At 41.2% G+C, this 27,501-nt stretch overlaps 1 protein-coding gene across 2 annotated transcripts; it reads right to left on the reverse strand.

Moving 5' to 3' along the window:
* Nrros (negative regulator of reactive oxygen species) lies at positions 1-27,501 on the reverse strand. Of its 2 annotated transcripts, XM_076867825.1 has the most exons (4): positions 27,482-27,501; positions 27,124-27,245; positions 5,793-5,913; positions 1-2,425 (listed from the first exon to the last, which is right to left on the reverse strand). In XM_076867825.1, exons 2-4 carry the CDS (start codon positions 27,228-27,230, stop codon positions 455-457), a joined length of 2,199 nt encoding a protein of 732 aa, XP_076723940.1. In that variant the 5' UTR covers positions 27,231-27,245; positions 27,482-27,501; the 3' UTR covers positions 1-454. The 2 variants fall into 2 exon arrangements, with proteins under 2 accessions (XP_076723940.1, XP_076723941.1); XM_076867826.1 differs by lacking the exons at positions 5,793-5,913; positions 27,482-27,501 and having other exon boundaries at positions 27,124-27,218.

A 27,501-nucleotide genomic window follows, 5' to 3' on the forward strand; every position in this document is an offset into this window, starting at 1 on the left:
TTTCATTTAAAAAATATTTGAGACACATTGTCTTTTATTTTCATAGTATGTCACTTAATAAATATTTTATCTGGATGATGAGGATGAATCACAAGGGTGGAGGAAGGACTGGGGGGAATAAAGGATGCAGACATTTAAATTTTTTAATTTAAACCTCAACTCATCAGACTTGACCTCTGCAGCAGATTTTTCGGGGATTGAATCACAGAGTGCTTAACCACTGAACCACATCCCCAGCTCTTTTTGAATTTTATTTAGAGACAGGGTCTCACTGAGTTGCTTAGGGCCTCGCTAAGTTGCTGAGGCTGGCTTTGAACTTGCAGTGCTCCTGCCTTGGCCTCCTGAGCCACTGAGATTACAGGCATACACCACCACACCTGACCTCTGCAGCAGATCTTAAAATCTGGCAGAGAAAGTTGAACAGACCAAATTTCTAACCTGGTATGTCACCAGGTCAGTATATGGAGGACCAGTGGCAGCGGCTCTTGATTACCTGAAGCAAAGGCTTCTTAAAAGTGAGGAAGATCACAGTGCAGGCCACCAATAGGGTGAGGCAACTGGGGAGAATAAGCACAAGGTAGAGCAGGCCCATGTCTACCCGCTCCCACTTGCAGTCCTGAGGCACGCCGCCTGGCAGCTCCAGCACACGAATGACCTTGGAGGAGAGGTTGCAAGTGACCATGGCCAAGTCGGCGACGCTCTTCAGGTGCTGCAGGGCCCCCCATCCCTCCACTCCACAGCAGTCATATGGATTCTGACTGAGGTAGATGGTCTGCAGACTCCTCAGGAGCTGCTCAGACACAGCCCTCTGAGGAAGGGCAGTGAGAGAGTTTCTGCGGAGATCCAGGGTCTGCAGAGCCAGGCTGCTCCTGAACCTCGGGAAGCTAGTCAAGAAATTTCCTGACAGATCCAAGTCCCTCAGATTCCCAAATCCAGAAAAGTCCAATTCTGTGAAGCCAGAATTGAGGCCCACGTTCCTGAGAGATAGGACCTGTAAGGTGCCGGCAATATCCTGGAGAGGAGCAATGCTCCCATTCAGAATCCCCCAGTTGCTGGACAGGTCTAAGTGAGTGAGAGCCGTCCCTTGGAATGGGCAGTCTTGTAATGCCCCTAACCCACAGCCCTCCAGAGAGAGGCTCCTTAAAGATGTCATATTTCTGAAATCCACACAGCTGGGGGGTCCTGCCCTATCTAAGGGAGCTGGCTGGGGACAAAGTAAGACCTGATTATGGCTCATGTCAATTGTAGTGATGTTACTGGCATTGGCAAAAAGGCCAGTGGGGACACCCTGGAGCTGGTTGGAGCTCAGATTAAACAAGCGGAGGCTCCTTAGGCAGCCCGTAAGCCCTGGAGCCAAGTGTAGCTCTGAGAGCTGGTTGTGGCTCAGGTCTAGTTCTTTAAGTGTGGCTGGGGGCTCATGCTCCCGGATGTGGAGCATCATCAGGCAATTCTGGTTGAGGTTCAGGTGGGAGAGGGAAGGCATTTTCTTTAGGAAGCCATCTGGCAGGTACTGGAACTGGTTCTGGCTCATGTCCAGGAAGTGAAGAGCTGCCAGGTCACTGGAGGCAAACTCTTCCCAGAGGCTGACAGTGGTGATGTTGGTCACATTGCCGTCCACAAGGAGGAACTGGGCCACCATCTCCTGCGGTGACGAGGTATTGTACAAGTCCCTGTAGAAGCCCATGTTGTTGTCCCGTAGCAGGAGAGTGTGCAACTTACTGCACTGGGGTAGGAGAGGGAAGAACAGCAGTTGGTTGTGAGACAGGTCCAGCATCTCCAGCTCAAAGGCAGCCTCCTCCTTGGCTGCCAGGAACCACTCCAGGGCATTGTAGCTGATGTTTAGAAACTGTAGCTGTGTGAGACCAAAGTCCACAATGCAGGGGAGGTTGTTGTAGGCCAAGTTGAGGCGTCTCAGCTCAGTCAAGCCATCAAAAGCACCACCCTCAATCTCAAAGATGTAGTTCCTCTGCAAATCCAGTTCCCTGAGGTGCTCCAGGCCCTCAAAGACACAGTCATCAAGCCTCATCAGGGTGTTCCTTGCCAAGGACACAGCCTCCAGTGAAGAGAGGTTCTGCAGCATGAGGGCTGCCATGTCTTCCGTTAGAGAGTTTCCTGACAAGTCGAGCCTCCGCAGATCTGGCAGGGTGTGGAGAGCAGCTGCTGTCTCCTTGTAGTTCTCAGAGAGGCAGTTGTCAGCAAGAGCCAGATTGTGCAGGTGGCCTTGCCCCTGGAAGGCATCAAGGCCGATGAGTCCCAGGTGGCAGCTGTGCAGGCTGAGGTTCTCCAGAAGAGGGTACGGCTGGAGGGAATGATTCCACAGGGTCTTGAGAGGGTTGGCGTCCAGGATGAGTGTCCGTGAGTGGGACGGGAGGCTGCTGGGCACTGAAGCAAGGTTCTGCCCTCTGCAGTCAGCAACGCCATCCCCCTAGGTCCAAAACACAAGGGTCAGTGGAAAAGACATCTCTAAAGTACAGATTTATGCACAGATACTTAGTTCATTCATCAGACTGTCTCTGAAACCACTGGGAATGACTCTGGAGATCAGAGTTTTTGAAATAGGATAGGAAAATATTCTTTACCTTCACACTTTAAAATAGTTAGCCAAGAGTTGAGTTCCAGGCCTCACTTAAAACAGGGTGTCAGAGAAGATCTGACATCAGGTGCTGAGAATTGACAATTGTATTTGAAGTTTGGTTTTAACTCTGAGGGTTGAGGACCAGGTCTCTACTTGGATTTGAATTCTGCCTCTGTTGTTTATGTTCTATGTGACCTTGGGAAAATAATTTAACCTTCAGTCTGTTCTGCAAAATGAAGATAAAAAGTGGCACCTATTTAGAAAGGCTGTTATAAGATTAAAGTGGCTCTCATGAGGAGCTTAGCACGGTGCCAGGTACATAATCAGTACAGGGTAAATGGTTCACACTGCACGGTTATCACTGTAACATAATAGCTGAGTATCTACAGTGCCATTGCCCAACAACCAGCTGTACTGTGGCACCTTCATTTCACCCAAAATATTTTTGCCTGGGAAGCTCCCCTATACCTGTATCAAATAAATATGGTAGCAGGTCTACTGATTGTGCAATTTAAGGAGACAGAGGGATGGGGTGACCCTGATGTCACAGCAGAAATCATATAAAGCTTCTTTAACTCAGCAAGATGTTTTATAGAATTGGCAAAAACATAGGATGTAAGTTAGGTGTTAGTGAAAACAGTTTAAAATGGTAATTTAGTAAAGCCATGTTATTCCTTTCTATAGGTTGGAAAACAAGGCCAATGATTGGCTAAAATTGTGGACCCCATCCCTGAGGGCAAATGGAACAGGGAAGAAGAGTCCTGGGTAAGAAAAAGTCCAAGTTAGAAGAGCTAACACTCAAGCTGGAAACTTGCTCTCCCACTTCTTAACTTGGACCCTGGGCAAGGAACTAATCTCTTAGAATTTCAAGTTATTTTATCTTACATATATTTTTTGTTACTGGAAATTGAACCCAGGGACACTTTATCACTGAGCTTCATCCCCAATCCTTTTTTTTTTTTTTGAAACAGGGTCTTGCTAAGCTCATAAGGGTCTTGCTAAGTGGCTGAGGCTGGCCTTGAACTTGCCATCCTCCTGTCTTAGCCTTCTGAGTCACACTGTGATAACAGGCATGCGCCACAGTGCCTGGCTGAACTTGCAAGTTCTTTATCTGATTTTAAAAACATCTTCTGATAATTAAAAATTGATACTATATTGAAATATAGAAAAATAAACTCTTCAGTAACCTCAGACTCTCCCTCAGAAAAACACACACTTTTTGTTACATCTCTTTCTCACTCTTTTCTAAAGATATTACCTACCCTTTTTAAAAAAAAAAAAATGAGAACAAACTCTACAAGATGTTCAGTAATCTACTCCATTCCCAATAATGCATGATAGACATATTGTTTTGGCAGTAAAAATAAATTTGATCACATTTCTTTTTAGGAACTATATTAGTACACTGCATGAATAGCAATGATGAAGAACAAGAGTTCTAAGGTTCACTTCATTTGGGTTCTAATTTTCTTTTTCTTTTTGTTTTGTTTTGTTGTGTTGTGTTGTTTTGGTACTGAGGATGGAACACAGGGCCTCACATAAGTAAGCATGTGTTCTACCGAGTTACACCCCAGTCCTTGACTCTGTTTTTTATCAAATGGGTGACCTTGGGATAGTTACTTCATCAGTAGAATTCTACTACCCTGCCTGCAAAGTGAAAATTATACTTGTATTTTTTATTTTTTTAGGATTGAGTGTGATTGCTTATGTAAAACGCATTTATTATGTCCAAAGTTAGTAATAATTATTTGTTTCATCTAATTAATTAACCTCCCATTATTGAACATTTGAGTTGTTTTTAAATCTCCAGATGGATATTAGAATGAATTTGTCAGGTTCCTTCCACACCCTCCACTCCCCCTAAAAAAGTCTTTGGAATTTTGATTGGTATTTCATTACCATTTTACCATTATGGATTAATTTGGGGGAGAATTTGCATTTTTACAGAATTGAATGCCCCCCTCCCCTACCCCAAGACAAGGTGTTTTTCTATATTTGAGTAAGCGTTGGTCTCCCGGCTTCATGGGGAGTCTCTGAAGAGTGCTGTGGTTAGGGGCTTTCCTTAAGCTGTGAGACCCTGTCCTACCACAATTGCTGTAGTAAAGACCTTTGCAATTCTTTGTGGACCCACCAAAGCACTTCAAAGGAACACATGGCCACCAGAGCCCCGGAAATCCTTACCATGTCCAGTTCATTTTAACATCAAATGGCCAGTGTAATGACTTGCAAACAGTCCTCAAATTGTAAGAATCATGGGAAGTCCATTCTTTGAGCTTCCTGGCACCTGAATCCCTGCTTCTGGCGGCCAAACCAGAAGGGTCAGGCAGAGAGTCTAGCCTGCACCCTGAAAAGCAGCCAAAGTTTTCATGCTTTATTCTTCTTTTATTTATTTTTTGAAGTTGTTGATGGACCTTTATTTTCTTTATTTATTTGTATGTGGTGATGAGAATTGAACCCAATGCCTCCCACATGCTAGGCAAACGCTCTGCCACTAAGTCACAACCCCAGCCCTCATGCTGTATTCTTTAAAACTCCAGCTGTCATGGTTCTGAACCACTAGCAGTAACCTCTAACCACTAGTCTAGAGTATGCTCCACTATGGTATAGGGATTATAAATCAGACCAATCCGGATTTTTGTTTTGTTTTTTGGTACCAGGGATCAAATCCAGCGATGCCTAACAACTGAGCCATATCCCCAGACTATTTTATTTAGAGACAGGGTCTCACTAAGTTGCTTAGGGCCTTGCTAAATTGCTGAGGTTGGCTTTGAACTCTCAATCCTCCTGTTTCAGCCTCCCGAGCTGCTGGGATTACAAGTATGTGACACCACATCTTAGACACCAGGTTTAAAGCCCAGCCTCACCACTGATTAGCTGGTGACACTGGGGCTACTTTGTGCCATAGCCCCCACTATCTATAAAATAGAGAAATAATAATAATACCTATCAATAATTCCATAACACTGGGTTATTGTGATGACTAAATGAGTTAAAACATGTAAACCACTCTGGCGGTACCTGGTATGAGAAAGATGACAGGGACTGCCGGCTGATCCCAGGCATTATCTTTAAAACCTTCAGTTAAAGAGCTACACATGGCACTGAGTGAGGCAGATTCAGAGTGATCCAGACACCCCTCCTTGACTAACAATCTATCAGTCAGGACAAGGTTGGGACAAGAGCAGCAGACAAGTCAGAGTTCAGGAGGGAAACTCACCAACTTGCAACCCCCTTGGGAAGCCACCACGGCCATCCCACTTCCATTCTTCCATTTCATGGTCAAGAAATGAAAACCCAGGCAGAGCCAAAGGGGCAGCAACTCCATCTCAAGGGCAGCACTGTGGACAGAGGGAAAGAAGCAGCATGTAAGGCAAGGGCATTCCAGAAGGTTGCTCTACGTTGGGTAGAAGGAGCCAGTTCCCAGTTCTGTCTGGTCTTAGAGGCCAGCAGCTACATGGAGGTGAAACCCACAGATTATTCAAATACCTCAATTTAACCAACACTTTCAACCTTTCACCGAAACCCTCAACAACAGTTCATTTTCACTTTGCCTCTACCATTTGATGGACAAGTGGCTGAACTCTGAAACTCCAGAGAGTCCAGCATTGAAGAAGCAGCAAAGGACTTAATCAGGTGTCATTGGGTATTTCCCAAGCTTTGTAATTCTGCTGGAGTTTTCTACCCTCCAGTTTAACTCTGCTGAGGCATGGCAGAAACTCAAGAAATATGTGCTGAATGAATAAAAGAACCAATGAAGGGTAAACTGGGACTGAAATACTACTCATAGCCTCAGGCTCTATAATTGAGTTCCTACTTATCTTGCTGACTGAGGCTTTTTTTTATCATTTTTTTAAAATATTTTATTTTTTAGTTGTAGTTGGACATAATACTTTTATTTCACTTTTTTTTTTTAATTTTAATATTTATTTTTTAGTTTTTGGCGGACACAACATCTTTGTTTGTATGTGGTGCTGAGGATCGAACCCGGGCCGCACGCATGCCAGGCAAGCGCGCTACCGCTTGAGCCACATCCCCAGCCCCTATTTTTTTTTTTTAATGTGGTGCTAAGGATCGAACCCAGAGTCTTGCACGTGTGAGGCAAGCGCTCTACCGCTGAGCCACCACCCCAGCCCTTTTATAATGTTTTTAACTTTTGTTATTTATTAATTGATTACAGTGACCAAATTTTATATTTATCATATACATCATGATGTTTTAAAGTGTACATACAGGTGAAATGACTAATTTAAACTAATTAACTCATGCATTGTTTTATATAATTAGCATTTTTATTCTTAGGACACTTTGATTCATTTTAGTAGCATTTAGAAAGATACAATACATGAGTCAGGATGGCTACAAACACCTACAATCCCAGTGGCACAGAAGACTCAGGTAGGAGGTTTGCCAGTTCAGGACCACTGACTGAGGCTTTTAGAAAAGTGTGGATCTCAATGGTCACCTCATTTGAATACAGCCCTTTGAAAAAAGGATTTTGATATTTTACCTGGAAGAGGAAAAAACTTGATGGGAAAATGAATGAGTGTTATGTTTAGATGTGGTGTCCCCCAAAAGCTCATGAGTAAGGCAATGCAAGAAGGTTCAGAGGAGAAACGACTGGGTTGTAAGTGTCTTAATCCAATGAGTGAATTAATTCCCTGATAGGGATTAATGGAGTGGTAACTGAAGTGGTAGAGTGTGGTTGGAGGAGGTGGGAATTGGGGCGAGGCTTGGGAGTATACATTTGTATCCTGTCAGTGGAGACATCTCTCTCTCTCTCTCTCTCTGCTTCCTGATCACCATGTGAGCTGCTTCCCTCTGCCACCCTCTTCCACCTTGATGTTCTGCCTCACCTCGGGACCCAAGGAATGGAGCCGCTCTTCTATGGACTAAGACCTCTGAAACTGTGAGCCCCTAAATAAACTTAGTCACAGCAGCAAAAAAAAAAAAACTAACTAAAACAATGAGCAATCTTCAGATGTAATAAAGATTACATAATGAAGTATGGTTATCAGTCCTCTTGCCTAGCTAGTGCACAGAACAGAAGACATAAGAGGGCTTAACATTATACATATGCCATGCTGGTATGTGGGGGTGATGGGGCAGGCCTGTAATCCCAAAGACTTGGTATGCTGAGGCAGGGGGATTGCAAATTTGAAGACTGCCTTAACAACTTAGTGAGACCCTGTCTTAAAATAAAAAGTGAAAAGGCTGGCTGGGGATGTATCTTAATGGTAAAGTGTCCCTGGTTTCAATCCCCAGTACTAACATATATATACTATGATTGATATATATATCAATCATACATATACCAGGAGAAGAATTTTAGAACTAAGAGGAGCCATAAAGGGTATGTATTATATCATCCACCATCACATTTTTACAGTCAAAGGCCCAGAAATAATAATAGCCTATTCAAGGTTCCAGATTGACTGAGTGGCAAGGGGTCCCTCTCTGAGCTCCAGGATGAGTAACTGGGTAATTTCTTTCTCTGTATATTGCATTGACTGACTTCCAGAGTTGACAGTTGGTGGCATCCCCTCCCAGCTTGGCATTGAATGGGAGGCAAGTGCCTGGCCCAGCATTCCATCTGCCCCAGCCCCTCCTTGGCACCCTTGGGAAGGACTGCAGGTTAGCCCTTGTCTCCTCCTGGACCACTGCTAATGCAAACTTCCTAGTCCATGCCATTCACAGCCTTTTCTGCTGACACATCTAGGCTACCTTTGGCCCCTTCCTGTTATGCTTTCTTCAAGTAAGTTTACACATCTCAAAGACTAATTTTAACTTTCTGGTCAGATTTGAATATTCACCAGTGAAAAAAGACTAACAGAAAACCTACGTAAATCAAGTGAATCAACCTCAGCCTGGACTTCTGGCTGGGTTACTTCTCCTTACCACACAGAGAACCTCCAATTCAGAATTCATGCTGGACACTGGGGATCCCCTTCCAGACCCTTTTTTCCGCTTCTGCACCTGTGCAGGAATAATTACCTCATGGCCTGCACAGATGGCAAATGCAGGGCCATATGGGCTCCTGTCCCCAGTATCCTCCCAGTACCCCTGCCATGCACACAAAAATGCCCCCTGAAACCTTGGAATCACATCTCGTCTTGAGATGATTGCCGGATTTAGCAAATACTGAGATACCTCTTGAGTGTCAGATATGTATTTATGCCAAAAACTTGTTTATCTGACATTCAAATTTTATTGGATGTTCTGTATTTTATTGATGAGAGATGGGAAGACTTATTACCTTCTTATCCACCTCCTTAAGCTGGTACATGCTGCTAGGTCTCTGATCTCTCTAGAAGAGCCAACCCTGTATATTGAAATACTAAATTGAGATGTGTACAGGGCAAGAGTGTAGTTCTTCAGGGACAACATAACTCTCCAGACCAGAATGCCAGATAGTTCTGGTGTCACTTATACCCAGGAAGGTAATTTAATTTCTAGGTCAACAAGTATTTTTCAAATTTAAAAAATGTATCCTCTCCTTCTTCTGAAACTCAGCCAGCCAGCTAAGAAAAAAAATCTTGCTATGCCCCCTGGGCAACTTCTGGAATGTAACATCAGAATATCATGAGACGATTATGGAGTTTGGAACTTGACAGTCCAGTTTAAATTCTGACTCAGGTACTTGCTGTTTGTCCTTGAGCAATTCATATAAAGTTTTATGAGAATCACACAGCATAATGTATGTGAAAGTGCTTCATGAACGGTGAATGTAATTAACAATATAATTATTATTTATGAGTTCCAAACACCAATGAGCTGTTGTTGCTACTGCTATGCATAATTTCCAAGAATTCAACAGCTACACAAAGCAGAAAAAAACAGTGCATAATTCAGCTGAAAGGATGACTATATCTTTATATTAACTAAGTGCATAAAAGGTATATAGAAAGGTTGGCTTAAAATTATATATTAATAATCGAGAACGAGATTAACTCCAGGGGCAATGACTATGCTGGTGGAGAGTTTTTGTCCTCAGAACATGCTTTCCCCTGCTCTGCTGCTCCGTAAGGTCGAGGGCTGGCTTCTGAAGGCCCTGCTTCCCAAACTCTGCTGTCAGCTGGCCTCCTGCAGGTTTGGCCAAAGGGGGACACTAGTGGGTGGCTAGAAAGCAGAATGAGCAAAGAGTTCAGGGGATTTCTGTCTCTGTCTTGAACAGAGATATCCTTGAGCCTTTCCTGGTGACCCCCAGGCTCTGGTATCATCACTCCTTCCTTCTTTCCTTCACCTACTGAGGGCAGGTCAAAGCTTCCTAAATTGCTCTTCTCTGGGTGGTCTGTCTATTGTCTGTTTGGCTTCTCAGGCTCCTCTGTCATTTGTTGCCAGTTCTCCAAATTAAATTTCCTCTGTTTTAAATAATCTAGATGGTTTCTCTTTCCTGACTGGCCCCTGGCTGATCCAATAATATACGTGAGAATGGCCTTGAAGCCGTGCTAAATAAAAAGATGCAATGACTCTAAAAAGAAATAGAAGACTTTCAAATAGTAGCTATTCCGATTGAGAAACACTATTCTAGACTGCAAAGAGTCCAAGAGAAACAGCTCAATATCTCACTGGAAAATCCCATGCGGTCTCCCAGGTGCACAGGACTGCTTCCCCTCCTCCTCCCCAACCCCCAACTGCTACTACTACAGCAGCTGCTGCCTGTAACCCCTTTGCCCCAAGAGCTTTCAGCAAGTGTTATACATATATTACCACATAATTCTCTCCTCAAAATAATAAGCTGAAAAAACTTTAAAGAAAGAAGGCTTAGGCAGAAAGCAGTTAGCTATCAAGGTATCTGTGTTAGGGATAAGTATTGACAGATTGGTTTGGGGGAAGGAATCTCCAGAAGCAAAGTAGGCAGGAGTATGTCATAATGTGTACCGGTGATACCCATGAATATGCAAAAGTGTAACTACCTTATGAGATGGAGGGCCCCACAAGAAAGTGGGTCTGCGTTTGTTTAAAAGTAAGGAGCCAATCCCACCTGGCACCTTGGGAGAAAGCGAAAGGCAGCTGTTCACAGACTGCAGAGAATAAAGACAAAAACCCCAGTCTGTGACCCCTCCAAACCATTCCTACTACCAAGAAGCATCTGAAAGCTCCAATCGAGCAGCTTTGGTCCCTTTGACTCTTAGCAGAAAATCAAGGAAGGTTGAAGCATCTCCCATGGTAAGATCCCCTCAGAACCCAGCATCCCAGTGGGGGTTGCTGGGAATACAGAGTATTATCCTGAACGTCCCCTTGCCAAAACGTGTGCACTGAATCTAGTCATGAGGACACCTCCAATAGATTAGGCTATATGATGTCCTACAAGACAGGATTTTCCAAAAATCAGGCTTGAAAAACAAAGAAAGGCTGGGAGGGGGCAGGATAGCAATGTCTGTTCTCAATTACAAGTGACTAATAATAAGGCAATTAGCCATGTGCAATTCATGAATCTGGAGTGCATCTTGGACTTTAAAAAAAATACCCAAAAGAAAAAGTTTGAGACAGTTAGGGTGGATGATTTAAATTCATATTAATGAAGATGGTTTCATTTACAGATGATATTAGCAGATTATTGCTATTTTTTTCTGTCAATAATGTCCTGTTTGTGTTAAAAAAAATAAAAAGTGCCCTTCTTCTTAGGAAATGCATGCTGAATCATTTAGAGGTAAAGCTTCATGGTGTTTATAATTTGTGTAGATTATTTAAAAATGGCTCAATAGAGAAAGTTAAAGCAAACTACTAACTGATCAATCTAGCACTGGGCTTTAACTTTTTGGCACATCTGAAATTTTTCAAAATAAAACGTTTTTTGTTGTTGGAATTCCTAAAGGGGGAGAAAAAAATTATAAACCTTTTGTCCACAAATTTCCAGGTATTTTTATTAGACTTTTTCAATATTCTTGTCAGGAAGAGGCTCAGTAAATGTTTGCTAGGTTAAAAAATCAATATACACATAATCTTAAAGATATTCTAAAAGTTTTAATATTTTGGCATTCAAACTAGAGTTTTCAGATGTATTTATTTATTGGAGAGGTGGTGCTGAGGATGGAACCCAGGGTCACTCTCCCACTGAGCTACATCTACAATCTATAGATTCTATAAATAGGTCACTGGGATGTTATAATTTTCTTGAGCATTCAGAAAAGTGTTTTCTCTAATATCTTCTTTGGAGTATAAAAACACAGGTCACAACTGGTCAACAAAAGAACATGAGTAGCAACACATTAGATTTTGTCAGGCAGCAGTTTAGTGCAGTATACACTGTCCCTGGGCCCTATTTTTAGGACAGTTACTTTTATGTGCGTGTGTGTGTGTGTGTGTGTGTGTGTGTGTGTGTGTGCATGGTACTGGGGATTGAACCCAGGGCCTGTACATTCAAGGCAAGCACTCTATCAACTGAGCTATATCCCCAGCCCCCAGGACAGTTACTTTTGAACATTAATAATTTGAAATACAGTGCATTCCTTGAAATAAAATAATAACCAAGTTCTAGAAAATATTTTCATGAATACATTTCCTATATCACATATCATTTATGCATGCAATATTTTTTCAGTTGAACATTTAGTAAAAGTAATTTTTGCACCAAGTTTATGCCATTTTCACAATGAATTTAAAAATATCTTCAAACACTCTCATCACTCACCTATTACTTTTCTCAAAAGAATACAACTTTAAAAAGATAATATTTTACTTCAAAGTTACATAATTGTATATTTATTGCTCAATTTGGGTTTTTGTAGGTGTCCCACATCTGAGATGATGGGATAAAATGGGTTAATAAACCTAAGTGCAAAGTACATATCTGTACATAATACTTCCAAAAAAGTAGGTGAAATATTTATGATGTTACCTGAACATTTAAATAAATTGCCTAAAATCTGCATCTGGTACCGCATTTTTCAAAGTGCATGCTGCAGATAAGCATGCACTCAGAGGGGACTGGGGTTGTGGCTCAATGGTAGATCGCTCACCTAGTATATGTGGGGTACTAGGTTCTATCCTCAGCACTACATTTAAAAAATAACATAATAATAAATAAAATAAGAGTCTTGTGTCCATCTACAACTAAAAATAATATATAAAAAATAACCAACCAGAGATGTTAAAACTGGAGGGTGAAAAATTGTTGGGAAATAAAATATTAATGTAATTTTTTTTAGAGAGAAGAGAGAGAATTTTTTAATATTTATTTTTCAATTTTTGGCAGACACAACATCTTTATTTTATTTTATGTGGTGCTGAGAATAGAACCCAGTGCCTCGAGCATGCCAGGCAAACACATTACCATTTGAGCCACATCCCCAGCCCCTTAATGTAATTTTAAAGCATTTCCCTACTGGTTACTTGTTAATTTTACAAAAGCAAAAATGGAAACTTACGGTGGGGAAACCAGGAGATACCTCAACCAAATGCTCAAATTATTATAGAGGCATCACTAGGCACATTTGAATGTTTCCAAAATTCAATTTTGAAAATTTTACTGGGTCAACTTTGAATACAGACTGGATGAAATAATAGTGTTATATCAACATTATCTTTTCAGACTTTATCATTATTCTGTGGTTATACAATAAACTGTCCTTCTTGGAAAATGTGTACTGAAATATCTATATCTGTAGAGAGGAAAAAGTAAAAGTGACACACAAAATGTTAATAATTGTTAAATCTGGATGAACAGTCTGAGTCCTATTTAATTGCAACTTTTCTGCATTTGAAATTTCTTTTAAAAATAAACAAAATGTGATATATATATATATATATATATATATATATATATATACTCAATAGAATATTACTTAGCTTTAAAGAAGAGTGAAATTATGGCATTTGCCAGTAAATGGTTGGAGTTGGAGAATATCAGGCTAAGTGAAATAAGCCAATCCCACAAAACCATAATCCCAATGTTTTCTCTAATATGCGTATACTAATTCACAATAAGACGGGGGGTGGGGCACTAGGGAAGAATAGCATTACCCTAGACTAGGTAGAAGGAAGTGATGGAAGGGGAGGGAGGGGAATGTGGGGATAGGAAAGATAGTAGAATGAAATAGACATTATTACTGTATGTTACTATGTTACTGTATGTTACTATGAGACTAATATGACTCTGCAACATGTACAACTCAGAAAACTGAAAAATTGTATCCCATCTATGTATAATATATCAAAGTGCATAAATGCATTATACTGTCATGTATAACTAATTCAAACAAATTTTTAAAAATCAAAAAATATACAAATAAGTTCCCAAAAATTAACTCATGAAAATACAAAATGTTTTTGAAAAATTCATTCTAATACTAATTACATTTATGTAACACATGAAAAATTGTCTCTTTTGAATACTGATACATCATAATGTTAAAAAAAAAATCTGTGTGCCAGAGTGATGGCACAGCCAGTATCCCAGCTATTCAGGAGGATGAGACAGAAGGACTGTCTTGAGGCCAGACTGGGAAACTTAAGCAAGACCTTCTCTCTCTCTCTCTCTCTCTCTCTCTCTCTCTCTCACACACACACACACACACACACACACACACACACACACACCTCTGTTTATAAAACTAAACTTATTTGCAAGATTTTTGCTTGGATATATATTTATACCAGGGAAATATCTTAACAAAATATATTAACTGCTTAAAACATAACCTGGCAAAGAAAAGACAAAGAGAAGAACAGAAGAAGTAAGAAAGCCAGAGAGACATTTTGGTTCAAACTTTAATTTAACACTAAAAGTATTCAAGTTTTAATACCTTTATTTTATTTATTTATTTTTATGTGGTGCTAAGGATTGAACTCAGCACCTCACACTGGGCAAGGGCTGGGCAAGTGCTCTACCACTGAGCTATAACCCCAACCCAAAAACTATTTAATTTTTGATAAGTGAGATTAGAATTACTTTGATAATTAGCTATTAAATCTGAAATGTTTAAAACTTTAAAAAAGATACCATATGGTCCTATTCCCTAAAAATAAGCCACAATATGGGCTTTTTAAAAAATGAGTTTATTCAGCCATAAAAATGAAATTATGTCATTGCAGGAAAATGGATGGAACTAGAGACCAAAATAAGCCAAACTCAGAAAGTTAAGGGATGTATATGTTTTCTCTCATATGCAGAAGTTAGAAAGGAAAAAGGAAAAGAACAGTGAGGGCAGATCTCATGGAAATCAAAGGGAGTTCCGTAGAGGAAAAAGACCAAAGGGTGGGAGGTGAGGAGGGACAGGAGATGTGCTGGGGAGTGATATTGGCGACATTAGATATTGGTTACATTGCGTGCATGTATGAAAATGTAATAACAAATCCCATCATTATGAACAACTATAATATACCAATTAAAAATGTGGAAAAAATGCATATACCATAAAATTTACTCTTTAAAAATGTACAGTTTAGTTTATTCACAATGTTGAGCAATCATCAATACCATGCAATCCCAGAGTATTTGCACTGCCCCAAAAAGAAAGCTCATATTATTAGCAGTCACTCCCCATTTCCAACTTTCCCCCATCCCCTGGATACTACCAGCATATTTTCTGAATATGGATTTGCCTATTCGAGACATTTTATGGGCTGGGGCTGTAGCTCAGTGGTAGAGCGCTTGCCTCACATGTGTGAGGCACTGGGTCCAATCCTCAGCACCACACATAAGAAAATAAATAAATACATAAAAAGATATTGTGACCATTTACAATTAAAAAACATTTTTTAAAAAAAGACATTTTAGCTGGGCTTATTGGCATACACCTGAAATCCCAGCGACTTGGAAGGCTGAGACAGGAAGATCATGGGTTCAGCAACAGTGAGAAGCTAAGCTCAGTGGTTGAGTGTCCCTGAGTTCAGTCCCCACTACAAAAAAAAAAAAAAAAAAAAAAATATATATATATATATATATATATATATATATATATATATATATTTTATATAAATAGAATCAAACAATATGTGACCTTCTATTTCTGGCTTCTCTCACTTAGCATAATGCATTGAAAGTTCATTTATGTTGTAGCAAATATCAGTACTTCATTTCTTTTAAATACCACTAAAATTCCATTGTATGTATGAATATACCACATTTTGTTTATGTTTCATTCATCAGTTGATTGACATTTGGGTTGTTTCCACTTTGGGGCTATTATGTGTAATGCTACTATGAACATTCATGTACAAGTTTGTGTGTGGGCATGCTTTCAATTCTCTTGGGTATATACCAAGGAGCAGAATTATTGAAATTGTTTTGTTTTAAGGAATTGGGGATGAACCCAGTGCCTTGCTCATGTACTCTACCACTGAACCATAACCCAGCCCTATTTAACATTTTGTTGCTGTTCTTTTTAGTTATACATGACAGTAGAGTATATTTTGATGTATTTATATAAACATGGAGTATATCTTCTTCTAATTAGGATCCCAGTTTTGTGGCTGTACATGATGTGCAGATTCAGTGTGTGTATTCATATATGTACCTAGGAAAGTTAAGTCAGATTTCCTAATTCTGACCCCATCCCTTCCCTTCATTCCCCTTTGTCTAATCTACTGAACTTTCATTCCACTCCCCCTTGTTGTGTGTTAGCATCCATATATCAGAGAGAACAACTGACCCCTATTTTGGGGGGAATTGGCTTATTTCACTTAGCATAACAGTCTCCAGATTCATCCATCTACCAGCAAAAGCCATTATTTTTTACCCAGCCTATTTAACTTTTTGAGACACTGCCAGACTGTTTTCCAAAGGGGCTGCTCTGTTTTACATTCAATCAACAGTATAAGAGGGTTTTTAATTTCTCTACATCCTTTCCAGCACCATTATTACCTGTCATTTTTAATTATTGTCATCTTAGTGAGTATGAAGTAGGATATATTGTGTTTTTATTTCCATTTCCCTAATGACTAAAGATATTGGGAATCTTTAAATGTATTTACTGACCATTTCTGTATCTTTGGAGATATGTCCATGTGTACTCTTAAAATCCAAAAATTTTTAAGTAGATTTTGGAATTACATGTAAAAGAAAATAAAAGAACCAGCTATATACTCTCATAAATTAATGCATTTCTATGTTTTATAAATAGCTAATATTCAAATGCTGGGTGCATTAAAAAAGAACTTGTAAATTGCGGGTTAAGGCAACAGAGCATTTAGAATTGTGACATATGAATTCAAATCACTTCTCAGACTTTCTCTTAATAATGAATTTTTTAAAATACAGCAATACAATGGTTTTTGAGTTTTCTTCTCTTAAGAATCATCCTATGCCCTGTAAGTGGAAAAGCAAGTTGGCACACTTTTCTGAAGGACAATTTGGCATAATTTATCAAAGACTTGAAAGCATAAATTCTTTGTGATTCAATAATTCCATTTCCAGGAACTTATTCTTAGGAATTAAAAGCATGCAAAAAAATATTCAAATGAATATAAAGCATGGATTCTTTGCGATTCAATAATTCCATTTCCAGGAACTTATTCTTAGGAATTAAAAGCATGTGAAAATATTTAAATGAATATTCATTACAACATTAGTAATAATAATTAAAAAGTTGATGTTGGGAGCAGTGCTGCACACCTGTAACACTAGCTACTTGGGAGGCCAAGGCAGGAGGATCATGAGTTAGAGACTAGCCTGAGCAACTAAGCAAAACCCTATCTCAAGATATTAAAACAAAAAACAAACAAACAAAAAAAAAAACAGATGGTGGCTCACAGCTATAATCCCAACAGTGTAGGAAACTGAGACACAATAATCATGATTTCAAAGCCAGCCTCAGCAATACAGTGGGGCCCTAAGCAACTAAGTGACCCCTGTCTCTAAATAAAATATAAAAAGGGTTGGGGATATAGCTCAGTAGTTGAGCACTCCTGGGTTCAATCCTTGGTATCAAAAAAAAATGTTAATAAAAGAGTGGAAATCAGCATAAGTCAGAAGTCCAACAATGGAAAGAATGGTTAAATACATTATGATACAACTATATGACAGGACTCGTGTGCTGCAATGAAAAAAAAAATTGGTAGATATATATATGACCTGAAAAAATATTAATAGAATAGTATTAGGAAAAAAGGAACATGCAAACAAAATATAATTCCAAGATTTTTTAAACTTTACATGAATCTGCATATTTTCAATAAAATTCTTGAAGGGACACATCAGAATCTTAACATGGGAGAATTGTACACTGTTTACTTTTTCTACATCTGTATATTTTTCCTTCCTTGTATTTTCTATTTTTCCAACAATCAACTTCAATTACTGAAGTAATTGAAGAGAAGTTCTAAAGGAATAGAATAAATCTGTTATAACTTAAAAATTAAAATATGCATCATAATCAGAACCTAATAAATATCACTGACATAGAGAATTTCTTATAGATACTTAGAATTGAAATTATTGTAAGTGTGCTTCAAATGATTTTGTTTAGAGTTAGTGGGAAAAAGTAACATTGACTAATGATTAAGAAAAGTTAATTTTTTTTTTTTTGTGTGTGTGTGTGTGTGTGTGTGTGTGTGTGTTGCTGGGGATCGAACCCAGGGCCTTGTGTTTTCGAGACGAGCACTCTTCCAACTGAGCTACATCCCCAGCAAGAAAAGTTTTATTATGGACATCACTTTTCCTTTTCAGGGTGAAGAGGATTTAGATTTGGGGTTTCATGTTGACAAATTAGTCCCTGGAAAGGCAGCTGTCAAGGGAGAAGGAAGAACCAGGCCAAGGGGACAGATGGAGCAAATTCAAAGCCTGACTCTGACCTTGGGCCTTAATTTCGTCCCAGTAAAATGGGAATTACAGTGCCTGTGATGCAGGTTGCTGCAATATTAGGACAAGTTTTTTTGTTTGGTTTTGTTTTGTGTTTTGTTTTTGGCTTTTTTAATGTTCAAAAAATAGTCTTTGTCATTATTACAGCTTCCCTGCAGGATGTCAACCTGCCTGCACTCACACTCACCCACAGTGGGAAATCACTACCTTGGAAGCAGCTGATTGGACTACTGGGTCCCCCTCACACTGGCCTCTGGGGCTTGGATTCCCCTTTCAGCCTGAACAAGTAAAGAGTTGTATTATTTGAATTTGTTGGAAGGCACCTTGAAGCATGGTCCTGAGAATTTGTCTGAGAAAGGACAGTTCTGTTGCATGTGACCCCTCATTCAAATGTCTTAAAATGACCATCCTTTTGAAAAGAACTGGAGCAGTTTCTGGGGACCCCCACCAATTCTCCAGGGATCATAGCAATAAGGACTAGCCCACCATTTTGGATGTGATAACACTCAGGCCAGAGCAATAGAAGGTGCTCAGGGAATGCCCTACAATGGTTTCCAAGCACTGTTCAGGAGTCCCACCCTAAGCAGTGCACTCCAGTTCAACTAGGGCTCTGACCAGGCTTGTGAGAGAGGTTTTGTCTAGGAATGGCTCAGGCTCAGCTCTGCCTGGACAAAGGTTTAAGGCCACTGCAGCTGTTCTTCCCTGGAACTCTTCCCATTGCAACTTCAGTGTGGGGAGCCCCACACTGAGCACTACCTGCTCAAACTTCATTCTCTCAGGGCCACAGATGAGTCAACTGGTTTCCCTATGTGGTCAGGGCCAGCCCATCACAACCAAAAGAGGCCAGTTCGCTCTGTCCTATTCCATGGCCACAGGCTGCATCTGGTCACAGGTCTTAGAAAATGCAAATCTGCCCCCACTGGGAGATAACACCTTGATTTTATATGTCTTGTTGTGGCTGGGAGGAGGTCCCAGTGTCATCTTTGTATATGAGGGACCCACATAATCTGTACAGATAGGCCCAACCCTTTAGGTATCACAGATTTATAATCTCTGGTCACTTCTGAAAGAGTGATGACCTGCCACCATCTTTCTCAATAAGAGCAACCTATGCAGAGGAAGGAGGCCCAGATGGGGGTAAGAGATCTGGACCAGTGTAGCTCTTTCACTCCAGTGGTGACCATGGGTGAAAATATTAATTGCCTCACTGACCTTCAAGGATTGTGTCAAGACTAAATGAGAGAAAGTGTGTAGAAAAATTTTGGCAATATAAAGGGATGCTTCAGGCTTCATTTCAAGTGCAGGAGGCTGGGGACTCTCACCAATTCTCCAAGGCTTGAAGGAAAACCCCTCATTCCATCCCCTAATGGCAGACATTTCCTACAGTAAGACTGGGTATGTCAAAGGGAAAGCAGAGTCACCCTTGCAAACAGGGAGTTAGTGTTGAAATAAAAAAGACAAAATGCCTACACTATGTCCTGTCTATGTGAAGTACAGTGTAGACCTTGGGACACACAGTGGAGGTGAGACTACTCAGAGTCTGTGGAGTACTGGGGCAGGGATCATAGCAATAACTAAGGCCAATTGCCGGGTGTGGAATGAGAATGAAAATATAGACCCCCTCCCAACTTGGTTTCCTTGCAGAAGAGCAACAGGGGTGTGACAATTTTTTTGCAAGCTCTTTTGCAACTGGGGAGTGGCTGATACAGATTCCTGACATGGACCTGCACAATAGAACAGTATTCAAGGTGTGCAGAAGAGTTTTCAGATTCCTTCCAGGCTCTTAAATATAATAGCTCAAGTTTATTGAGTGCTCACCGTGGAATAAGTTCTATGCCAAGTGCTTTACATATAATAATCCTCTCAAAATCCTGGCAGGATTATTTATCCTGTTGCATTCACAATAGAGTGCGGCTCCCAGGGGTGTGGTCGTACACCTGGAGAATGTTAGAGCTGTGATTCAAATTCAGGCCTCTGAGTTCTGTATCAGTTCAACTTCAATACCACAAGCCTCAGCCACTCTGGGATACTTGGTATCCTTGACAAAATCACACATTTCACATGCTGCTTCATCTGTGGGAAAGACCCTTTCACTGATCTTCTTTACCAAACTCCTGTTCAGACTTCAAGGCCCACTGCATGTATCAATCCTTACCACAGTCTGATATTTCAGCTGAATGATAATCCAATTATCCATATGACATGATAGTACATTATAGGTAGTTATAGTTTCTATAGTTTTTAAATTTTTTAATTATTAATTTATTGAAAATCATTATGAGCAGATACTACATATTATTAGTAATTTTTTCCCAACATTTTGTTATGAAAAAGTTTTAACATATGGCCAAATTGAAAAAAAATTTTGACAGTGATCACTGGTATATCTACCATCTAGATCCTACTCTGGACATTTTACTGTAACTGCTTCATCATATATCTATCCATCTAACTATCCATCTAGTCATCCTTCAGTTTATCTTATTTGTTGATGCATTTCAAAATAGGTAGCAGTCAATAGGACACTTCCTCCTTTAGTAATTCAGAAGATATATCAAATGATTTAACTTTTTAAAAATGTTCCTGCTTTTTCAATCTTCTGGATCAATTTAATTGAAGAGCATCCTGAAATTGCAAAGTCAGAGGCTTACTTTGTTTCACTTTGGATGGAGACAGATGTCTCTGTGCTAAAAAAAAAAAAAAAAAAAAAAATGGATTTAACCACTGCCTTCATGTTCTCAGCCAAAATTAAAAGTGCAAATGACTGATATCCTTTTCAATGCACCAATGCACTGCTCTTTTTCATGTATGTATATATGTAGTTTTATAGTTGTGGGGATTGAGCCCAGGGGTGCTCTACCACTGAGCCACATCCCCAGATCTTTGTATTTTTTTTTAAATTTTGAGACACAGTTTTGCTCAGTGGCTGAGGCTGGCCTCAAACTAGCAATCCACCTGCCTCAGTCTCCACAGTTGCTGGGATTACAGGCAAGTAACATTGCACCCCAGCCAGTTCACTGCCCTTGAATGAGTATTTATACATGTAATGATGAAAAAATAATAATGTAGTTATTCATGGTATTCTTTCAGGATAATATGTAGGACAATTTTGTCCTTTTCAAATTTCCTTTAGTTAGTTACACTGGCAACCTGTTCTAAGGCTGATTTTTCCCCCTCTAGAAGTTATGTGAATTGACCGAGGAAAGGGAGCCATATTATTTTGTTTTTGTTTTTTTTTAATCTTGGGGCTGGGGATGCAGCTCAGTTTGTACAGTGCTTGCCTCACATACACAAGGCCCTGGGTTCAATCCCCAGCACCATCACCACAATTACAACAAAAAATCTTTTCATAAAAAATAATAATTTGGGGGAAATTCTTGGATAAAGCCAAGAGAATCGGATTAAAACTTAATGCTATTAGTCAGCAAGAATAATAATACTTGAAAGATACAAAGTCTTTTTACAGACCTTTGATCCTTTTAATATTTGCTATATGTAATAGGCATTCTTCCCACTTTTTATTGTGGGAAAATATACATAACAGTTACCACTTTAACTCTTTTGAGGTTCAGTTCAGAGGCATTTACACTCACATCGTGCAATAATTACTACTATCCATCTCCAGAACATTCCATCATCCCAAACTGAAATTCTGTATGTATCAAATGGAAACTCCCTATTGTACCTGTCCACAGTCCCAGAAACCACTATTCTTGCTCTGTGAGTTTGCCTTTTCTAAGTTCTTACATAAGCGGAATCATGTGATAATATGTGCCCTTTTGTGTCTGGCTTATTTCACTTAACATAATGTTTTCAAGGTTCATCCATGTTCAGCACATTCTAGAACTTCTCACCTTTGTAAACTAATGGTGGTATATATATTTTGTTTATCCAGCCATCAGTTGGTGGGACATTGGGTTGTTTCCACTTTTGGCTATTGTGAATAATACTGCTCTATTTGAACATGGGTATACGCATGTCCTATTCAAGTCCCTGCTTATTATTTCCATTTTACAGACAAGAAATCCAAGACTCAAAAAGCCAAAGTTCAAGTCACTCAGACTATGCATAAATCCAGAAGTGAGTTCAGACCCAAGTAGGAGATGGATATTCACCTATCTGGTGTCCTATTTGTAGACATGTGTCCTACAAATATTCAGCTGGAGTTGTGCAGATACATATTTGCTAGTAAATAGCTACCCCATGAGCCTTCACCCCAGATGCCTGGCCCCTCTTGGAACTCCCAGAGACCCTAACCATGATTCAGCAACCAAATAGGTAGCAGCTGATCCCCCAGGACCCTGCTTCTGATGAGAGCACCCATTCTGATCAGTGCCATGCTGTCTTGGATATTCGGAATAGCAGCCCTGCCTGTGTCACAGAGTACCATGATCTTCTGTAAGGTAGGTTAGGACAAAGATCTGTTAGAGGTGCTGCCAAAGGAGCTAGACATCTTAGAAAACACTGGGAATTTAGAAGGAAATAAGAGGCCACATTATTAGCTAAAATGGAGGTTTCAGTTTAAGCACTAGAAAAAGGGCGCAACAACCCAGATGAAGAGAAAGGCCACTGAGGGAATGCCATGAGGAGGTCCTAGAGTACCAGGCAGGGCAATGACAGGGACACCATTAACTTGACTGAAGCTGAAGGAAGTGGCTCAGGGCCAGGAAAGTAAGGACCAGCCGACCCCTGAGCCTAAAGATTGAGGGACAGCTCAGCCTTGTCATCTGAGGGAGATGCTGGGAAGGCAGCAGTTTTTGGTGGACACAACATCTTTGTTTGTATGCAGGTGCTTAGGTTCTGCCTGAGAGGAGTCAAGACCAGAAGACAACGCCCCAAGCGCTATCTCCCAAAGAGAACCGATTATTATCTTTCTTGGAAATGGCAGCAGAAAGTTGCTCGGGGCACAAGCACACAGCACAGCACCTGCCTGTGGTGACTTTTTGGGTTGGGGTTGGAAGAGGGGAGTCCCCGTGACCTCACAGGGCTTTGTGGCCACATTCAGCCCATTGCTGGCACCAGCCATGCGCCTCATGCCCATCTCACTGGTAAGAATCATGGCAGAGTTCTACTTCCTTCTTTATTCCCTACATTGAGTCTGAAGTCATTCATGCATTAAAGTGAGAAAAGACACGTGGTTTTGGTCTCAGCACCTGACTCAATTGCTCTGGAAATCAGTTGGTTTTGCCTTCTAACATACTTTTCTCCTTCTTATGGTAACAATTCTTTAATTCCTCTTTGGGGGGAACCACCACCTTCTTTGCCTCTTTTTAGAATTTAATTATGCTAAAATATGTATAACATAAGATTATCACCTTAACCATTTTTTTTTAGAGAGAGAGAATTTTTAATATTTATTTTTTTTGTTTAGTTTTTGGTGGACACAACGTCTTTGTTTGTATGTGGTGCTGAGGATCGAACCCGGGCCGCACGCATGCCAGGCGAGCGCGCTACCGCTTGAGCCACATCCCCGGCCCCAATCTTAACCATTTTTAAAACATTTTTTTTTTTTTTTAGTTGTAGGTGGACACAACACTTTTATTTTCTTTATTTATATGTGGTGCTGAGGATCCAATCCAATGCCTCATACAGACTAGATGAACAGGCTATCATTGAGCCACAACCCCATGGCTAAGCCCCATCTTAACCATTTTTAAGTGTACAATTCGGTATTGTTGAGTACATCTTATTGTTGAGCAACAAATCCCCTTCTCTCTCTCTCTCTCTTTTTTTTTTTTTTTTTTTTTTGGTACCAGGGAATGAACCCAGGGGCACTTAACCACTGAGCCACAGCCACATCCCCAGCCCTTTTTATTTTTTATTTTGAGACAGGGTCTCGCTAAGTTACCTAGGGCCTCACTGAGTTGCTTTGGACTTGTGAGCCTCCTGCCTCAGCCTCCCGAGTCACTGGGATTATAGGGGTGTGCCACCTTGCCTGGCTCCCTTCCTTCTTAAGAAGTAATTTATTTGCTCTCATCCCAACTTCTGGCTCCAGGATGGGGCCTTTGAATGAGGCTAGACTTATTACAGTATCCTATATCTCTAGCTGCACTGATTGGCACATCACAGAAGCTGAGTCCATGAGAATCAATACAAGGATAGCTGCTAGAACTAATGGGAGCAGGCCTTGTCTTCTTGCTCCAGATACCAAACTGGTGAGGATTAACTTGGAGCCACAAGTGGCTATCTTTGCCACCAATGACAAGATGTGCCTAATAATAAAGCCTGCACAGGGGAAAGCAAAGCTGAAGGATGAACACAGATGGATTTCTGGCAAATGTTTTTGAACACCTGGATCCAGCTATGCCTGAAATAATTGCCTAAAAACTTTACAGTTGCATGAAACATAAATCCTCTTTTTTTTTTTTTTTCTGAACCCAATTTGAGTCGGGTTTTTGTCATTTGTAACTAGAAGAATCTTATCTAAAGCTAAGGATGTAGCTCCTGATACAGCTCAGTGGTAGAGGGTTTGCCTAGCACATGTGAGGCCCTGGATATAAGCCCTAACACTAAAAATAAATAAGACAAATACAATAAAATAATTCAGGGTTAGGGTTATAGCTCTGTAGTAGGGCACTTGCCTAGCATGTGTGAGGCCCTGGGTTTGATCTGTAGTAAGAAAAAAAAAAAAATTTAAATCTTATCTAATAGACCCCTGAACTTAAGTCTAGAATTTTATGAGACTCTTAAGATCCAAGCACTAATGTTCTTCTCCCTTCTCCTTATCTCTCTGAGCTTTCAAAAATCATCAACTGCCAGGTACAGTGCCTCATGCCTATAATCCCAGCAGCTCAGGAAGCTGAGGCAGGAGGATCGAGAGTTCAACGCCAGCCTTTGCAAGTTAGAAGGCCCTAAGCAACTTACTTATACCCTGACTCTAAATAAAATATAAAGAGGGCTGGAGATGTGGCTCAATAGTTAAGCACTCCTAAGTTAAAAAAAAAAAAAAATATATATCATCTAACCTATCCCAGAATGCCCCCTAACACATGACATTTGTTCAATGATGAAGCTGAGAAGAATGCTGGGTGGGTGTGGGGAATTAGTATAATATAGAAATCATATCAAAGGAAAAAAATTTATAAATATGTATCTAGATGACATATCAGCGACCACACATGAGCACAGACCCCTGGAACTACAGTGTAAACAAACAGCTCCTGAGAAAGACAGTGCTTGTCAGTCGTGAGAGGCCACCCTCTCCTAACTTACATGGCTGTAGTGTGGCTCTGAGCATGGTGTAAGGAGCACTAATCTTCCATGCAAGAGTCTAGTTTCAGCTCTGTGGGGGGGACAAGCCCAAACGGGGTTGTAATGAGTACTAGCACTGCTCTTCTGCAGAAATCTAGAAGACCAGAGAAAGAGGCCAGCGCCTTCCTCACACAGGCCTCAGAACAGACACTGGGCGCCTGCTTGCTGTTTTGGATGTTCTGGCTCCCTCAGGAAGGCTTAAAGTCTAGGGGGATGGAGTTTATCTAGGTGTTCATGAGGATTCCACGAGGGCACCCATAAGATGAAAGCACCTCTGTGAAGGTTTTTGTTTTTAATCTCAAGGCAGGAGAGGGCCCGTGATTCTACAATCTCCCCTGGGAGCTCTGGACATACATGTACAAACCTGTGGGGGGTCTGAGAAAAATAAGTCTCCAGGCTACAGAGCGCAGCAACCGCCAACAGAGGGAACAGTCTTGTTCCCCAAGTCAGGAGGTAAAATGCGCAGGGGAAATCATGGAGGGCCAACTCCATAGACTCTGGATGTTTCTACTACCCAAACTTTTAATAGACTGTGCCCATCATAGAAGAAATCTCTGGTGAGGTCCCCTCACTCTCTCTGGAAACATTCTTGTGGGTAGTTAGAGGAACCCTGCCCTACCTAGCCTTCTCAGTCCCGGCCATGGTTAAATGATCCCCACGTGCTTGCCTTCTCTCCGTTCTGAGGTGGAGCTCACCACCCATTCTGAGCGCAGTACTTCTTCCTGACACTTGGGGAGATTACACACACACACACACACACACACACACACACACACACACACATATATATCCCTAGAATCCAGCCCACATGGACAGGCCAGGAGGGCTACAGAGGAACACTGGACAAAAAAATCAGAAGAGCCTGAGTTCTAGTCTTCCTCTGACACTAGTAAAGAGTCCAAGAAACAGAATCCCAGAGAACCTCCCCAGGACAAAGCCTCTGTGGGTGGCGGGAAGGAGCTTTGTGAGTCTTCTCAGCTGCATCCCCAGGATAGTGAACACACATCCTGGCACTTGGAAATATGTGTTCCATTTCCCGATGGAAATATGTGTTCCTGTAAATGAGTCACCACGTATTTATCAATGAAATAGTGATTCTCAAGCTATGTTGTGGGGCAGGAAAGGAGATCCAAGCACCCCGCGGATTCTGAGTGTTCACAGAGTAGTCTCATTACATCCTGTCACCCAGCCCAGGGAGGGAGCATTCCCATTCCCATTCTGTAGATGATAAAACTGAGGTTCCTAAATCTCACTGACCTGCTCACATTCTCCCCCGCAGAGCCAGGAATCAAAAACACATCTGATTCTGAAGCCCTGGTTGTTTCCACTACCTCACATCACTCCAAGCGCTCCTGCGGGATGCATGTCCATCTACACCCAGAGCTGTAGCCCCCAAACCCTGCGCAGAGGCAGGGAGCAGCCCGCCACAGCTTCCGGATCAGCCACCAACAGTGGACCACGGACGCTGACCTCCCACCGACCAAGTTGACCCGAACTCGCCCACCTAGAAGGGCGGTGACTGCGGAGCGGGGAGGTCCCCAGTGCAGGAAATACTCACGGCTCCCGGAGGCCCAGGTGGCTCCGCGGGGCGCATCGTCTCCCAGGCTCGGCCTCCTCCTCGAGAGCAGCCGAACGCGGCGCTGGGCTGCCTCCTCTCTGGGGCATCAGATTATTTTAGCACTTGCGGAAGGAACGGACGGAAACTGAAGTCACATGGAGAGCGAGCAGCTCAGCGACTCAGCACCCAGGCTCACACAGACCATCTCAGAGGGAACTGCGGCGCGCGGGGGGCGCGGGGGATGGGAGAAGGCGGCGAGCTGCGCCCCTTGCAAAAGTGATGGGGTGTAGTCACCAACGAGATGGATTTTTAGGGATCTGCCGCAATATTTAGCAGGCTTCTCTTAAGACTTCCTCACCTTAGTATTTTTCCTGAGGT

This window comes from Callospermophilus lateralis, chromosome 10, assembly GCF_048772815.1.
Source record: "Callospermophilus lateralis isolate mCalLat2 chromosome 10, mCalLat2.hap1, whole genome shotgun sequence".
Taxonomy (NCBI): domain Eukaryota; kingdom Metazoa; phylum Chordata; class Mammalia; order Rodentia; family Sciuridae; genus Callospermophilus; species Callospermophilus lateralis.

Bases quoted from the DNA above. Each gene is read 5' to 3' on its own strand.
- Nrros (XM_076867825.1), bottom strand. From the start codon at position 27,230: ATGCCCCAGAGAGGAGGCAGCCCAGCGCCGCGTTCGGCTGCTCTCGAG. The intron at 5,914-27,123 runs GTGAGTATTTCC...CTCTGTCCACAG, and splicing joins CACCTGGGCCTCCGGGAGCC to TGCTGCCCTTGAGATGGAGT. The intron at 2,426-5,792 runs GTGAGTTTCCCT...TTTTGGACCTAG, and splicing joins CCCAAGGGGGTTGCAAGTTG to GGGGATGGCGTTGCTGACTG.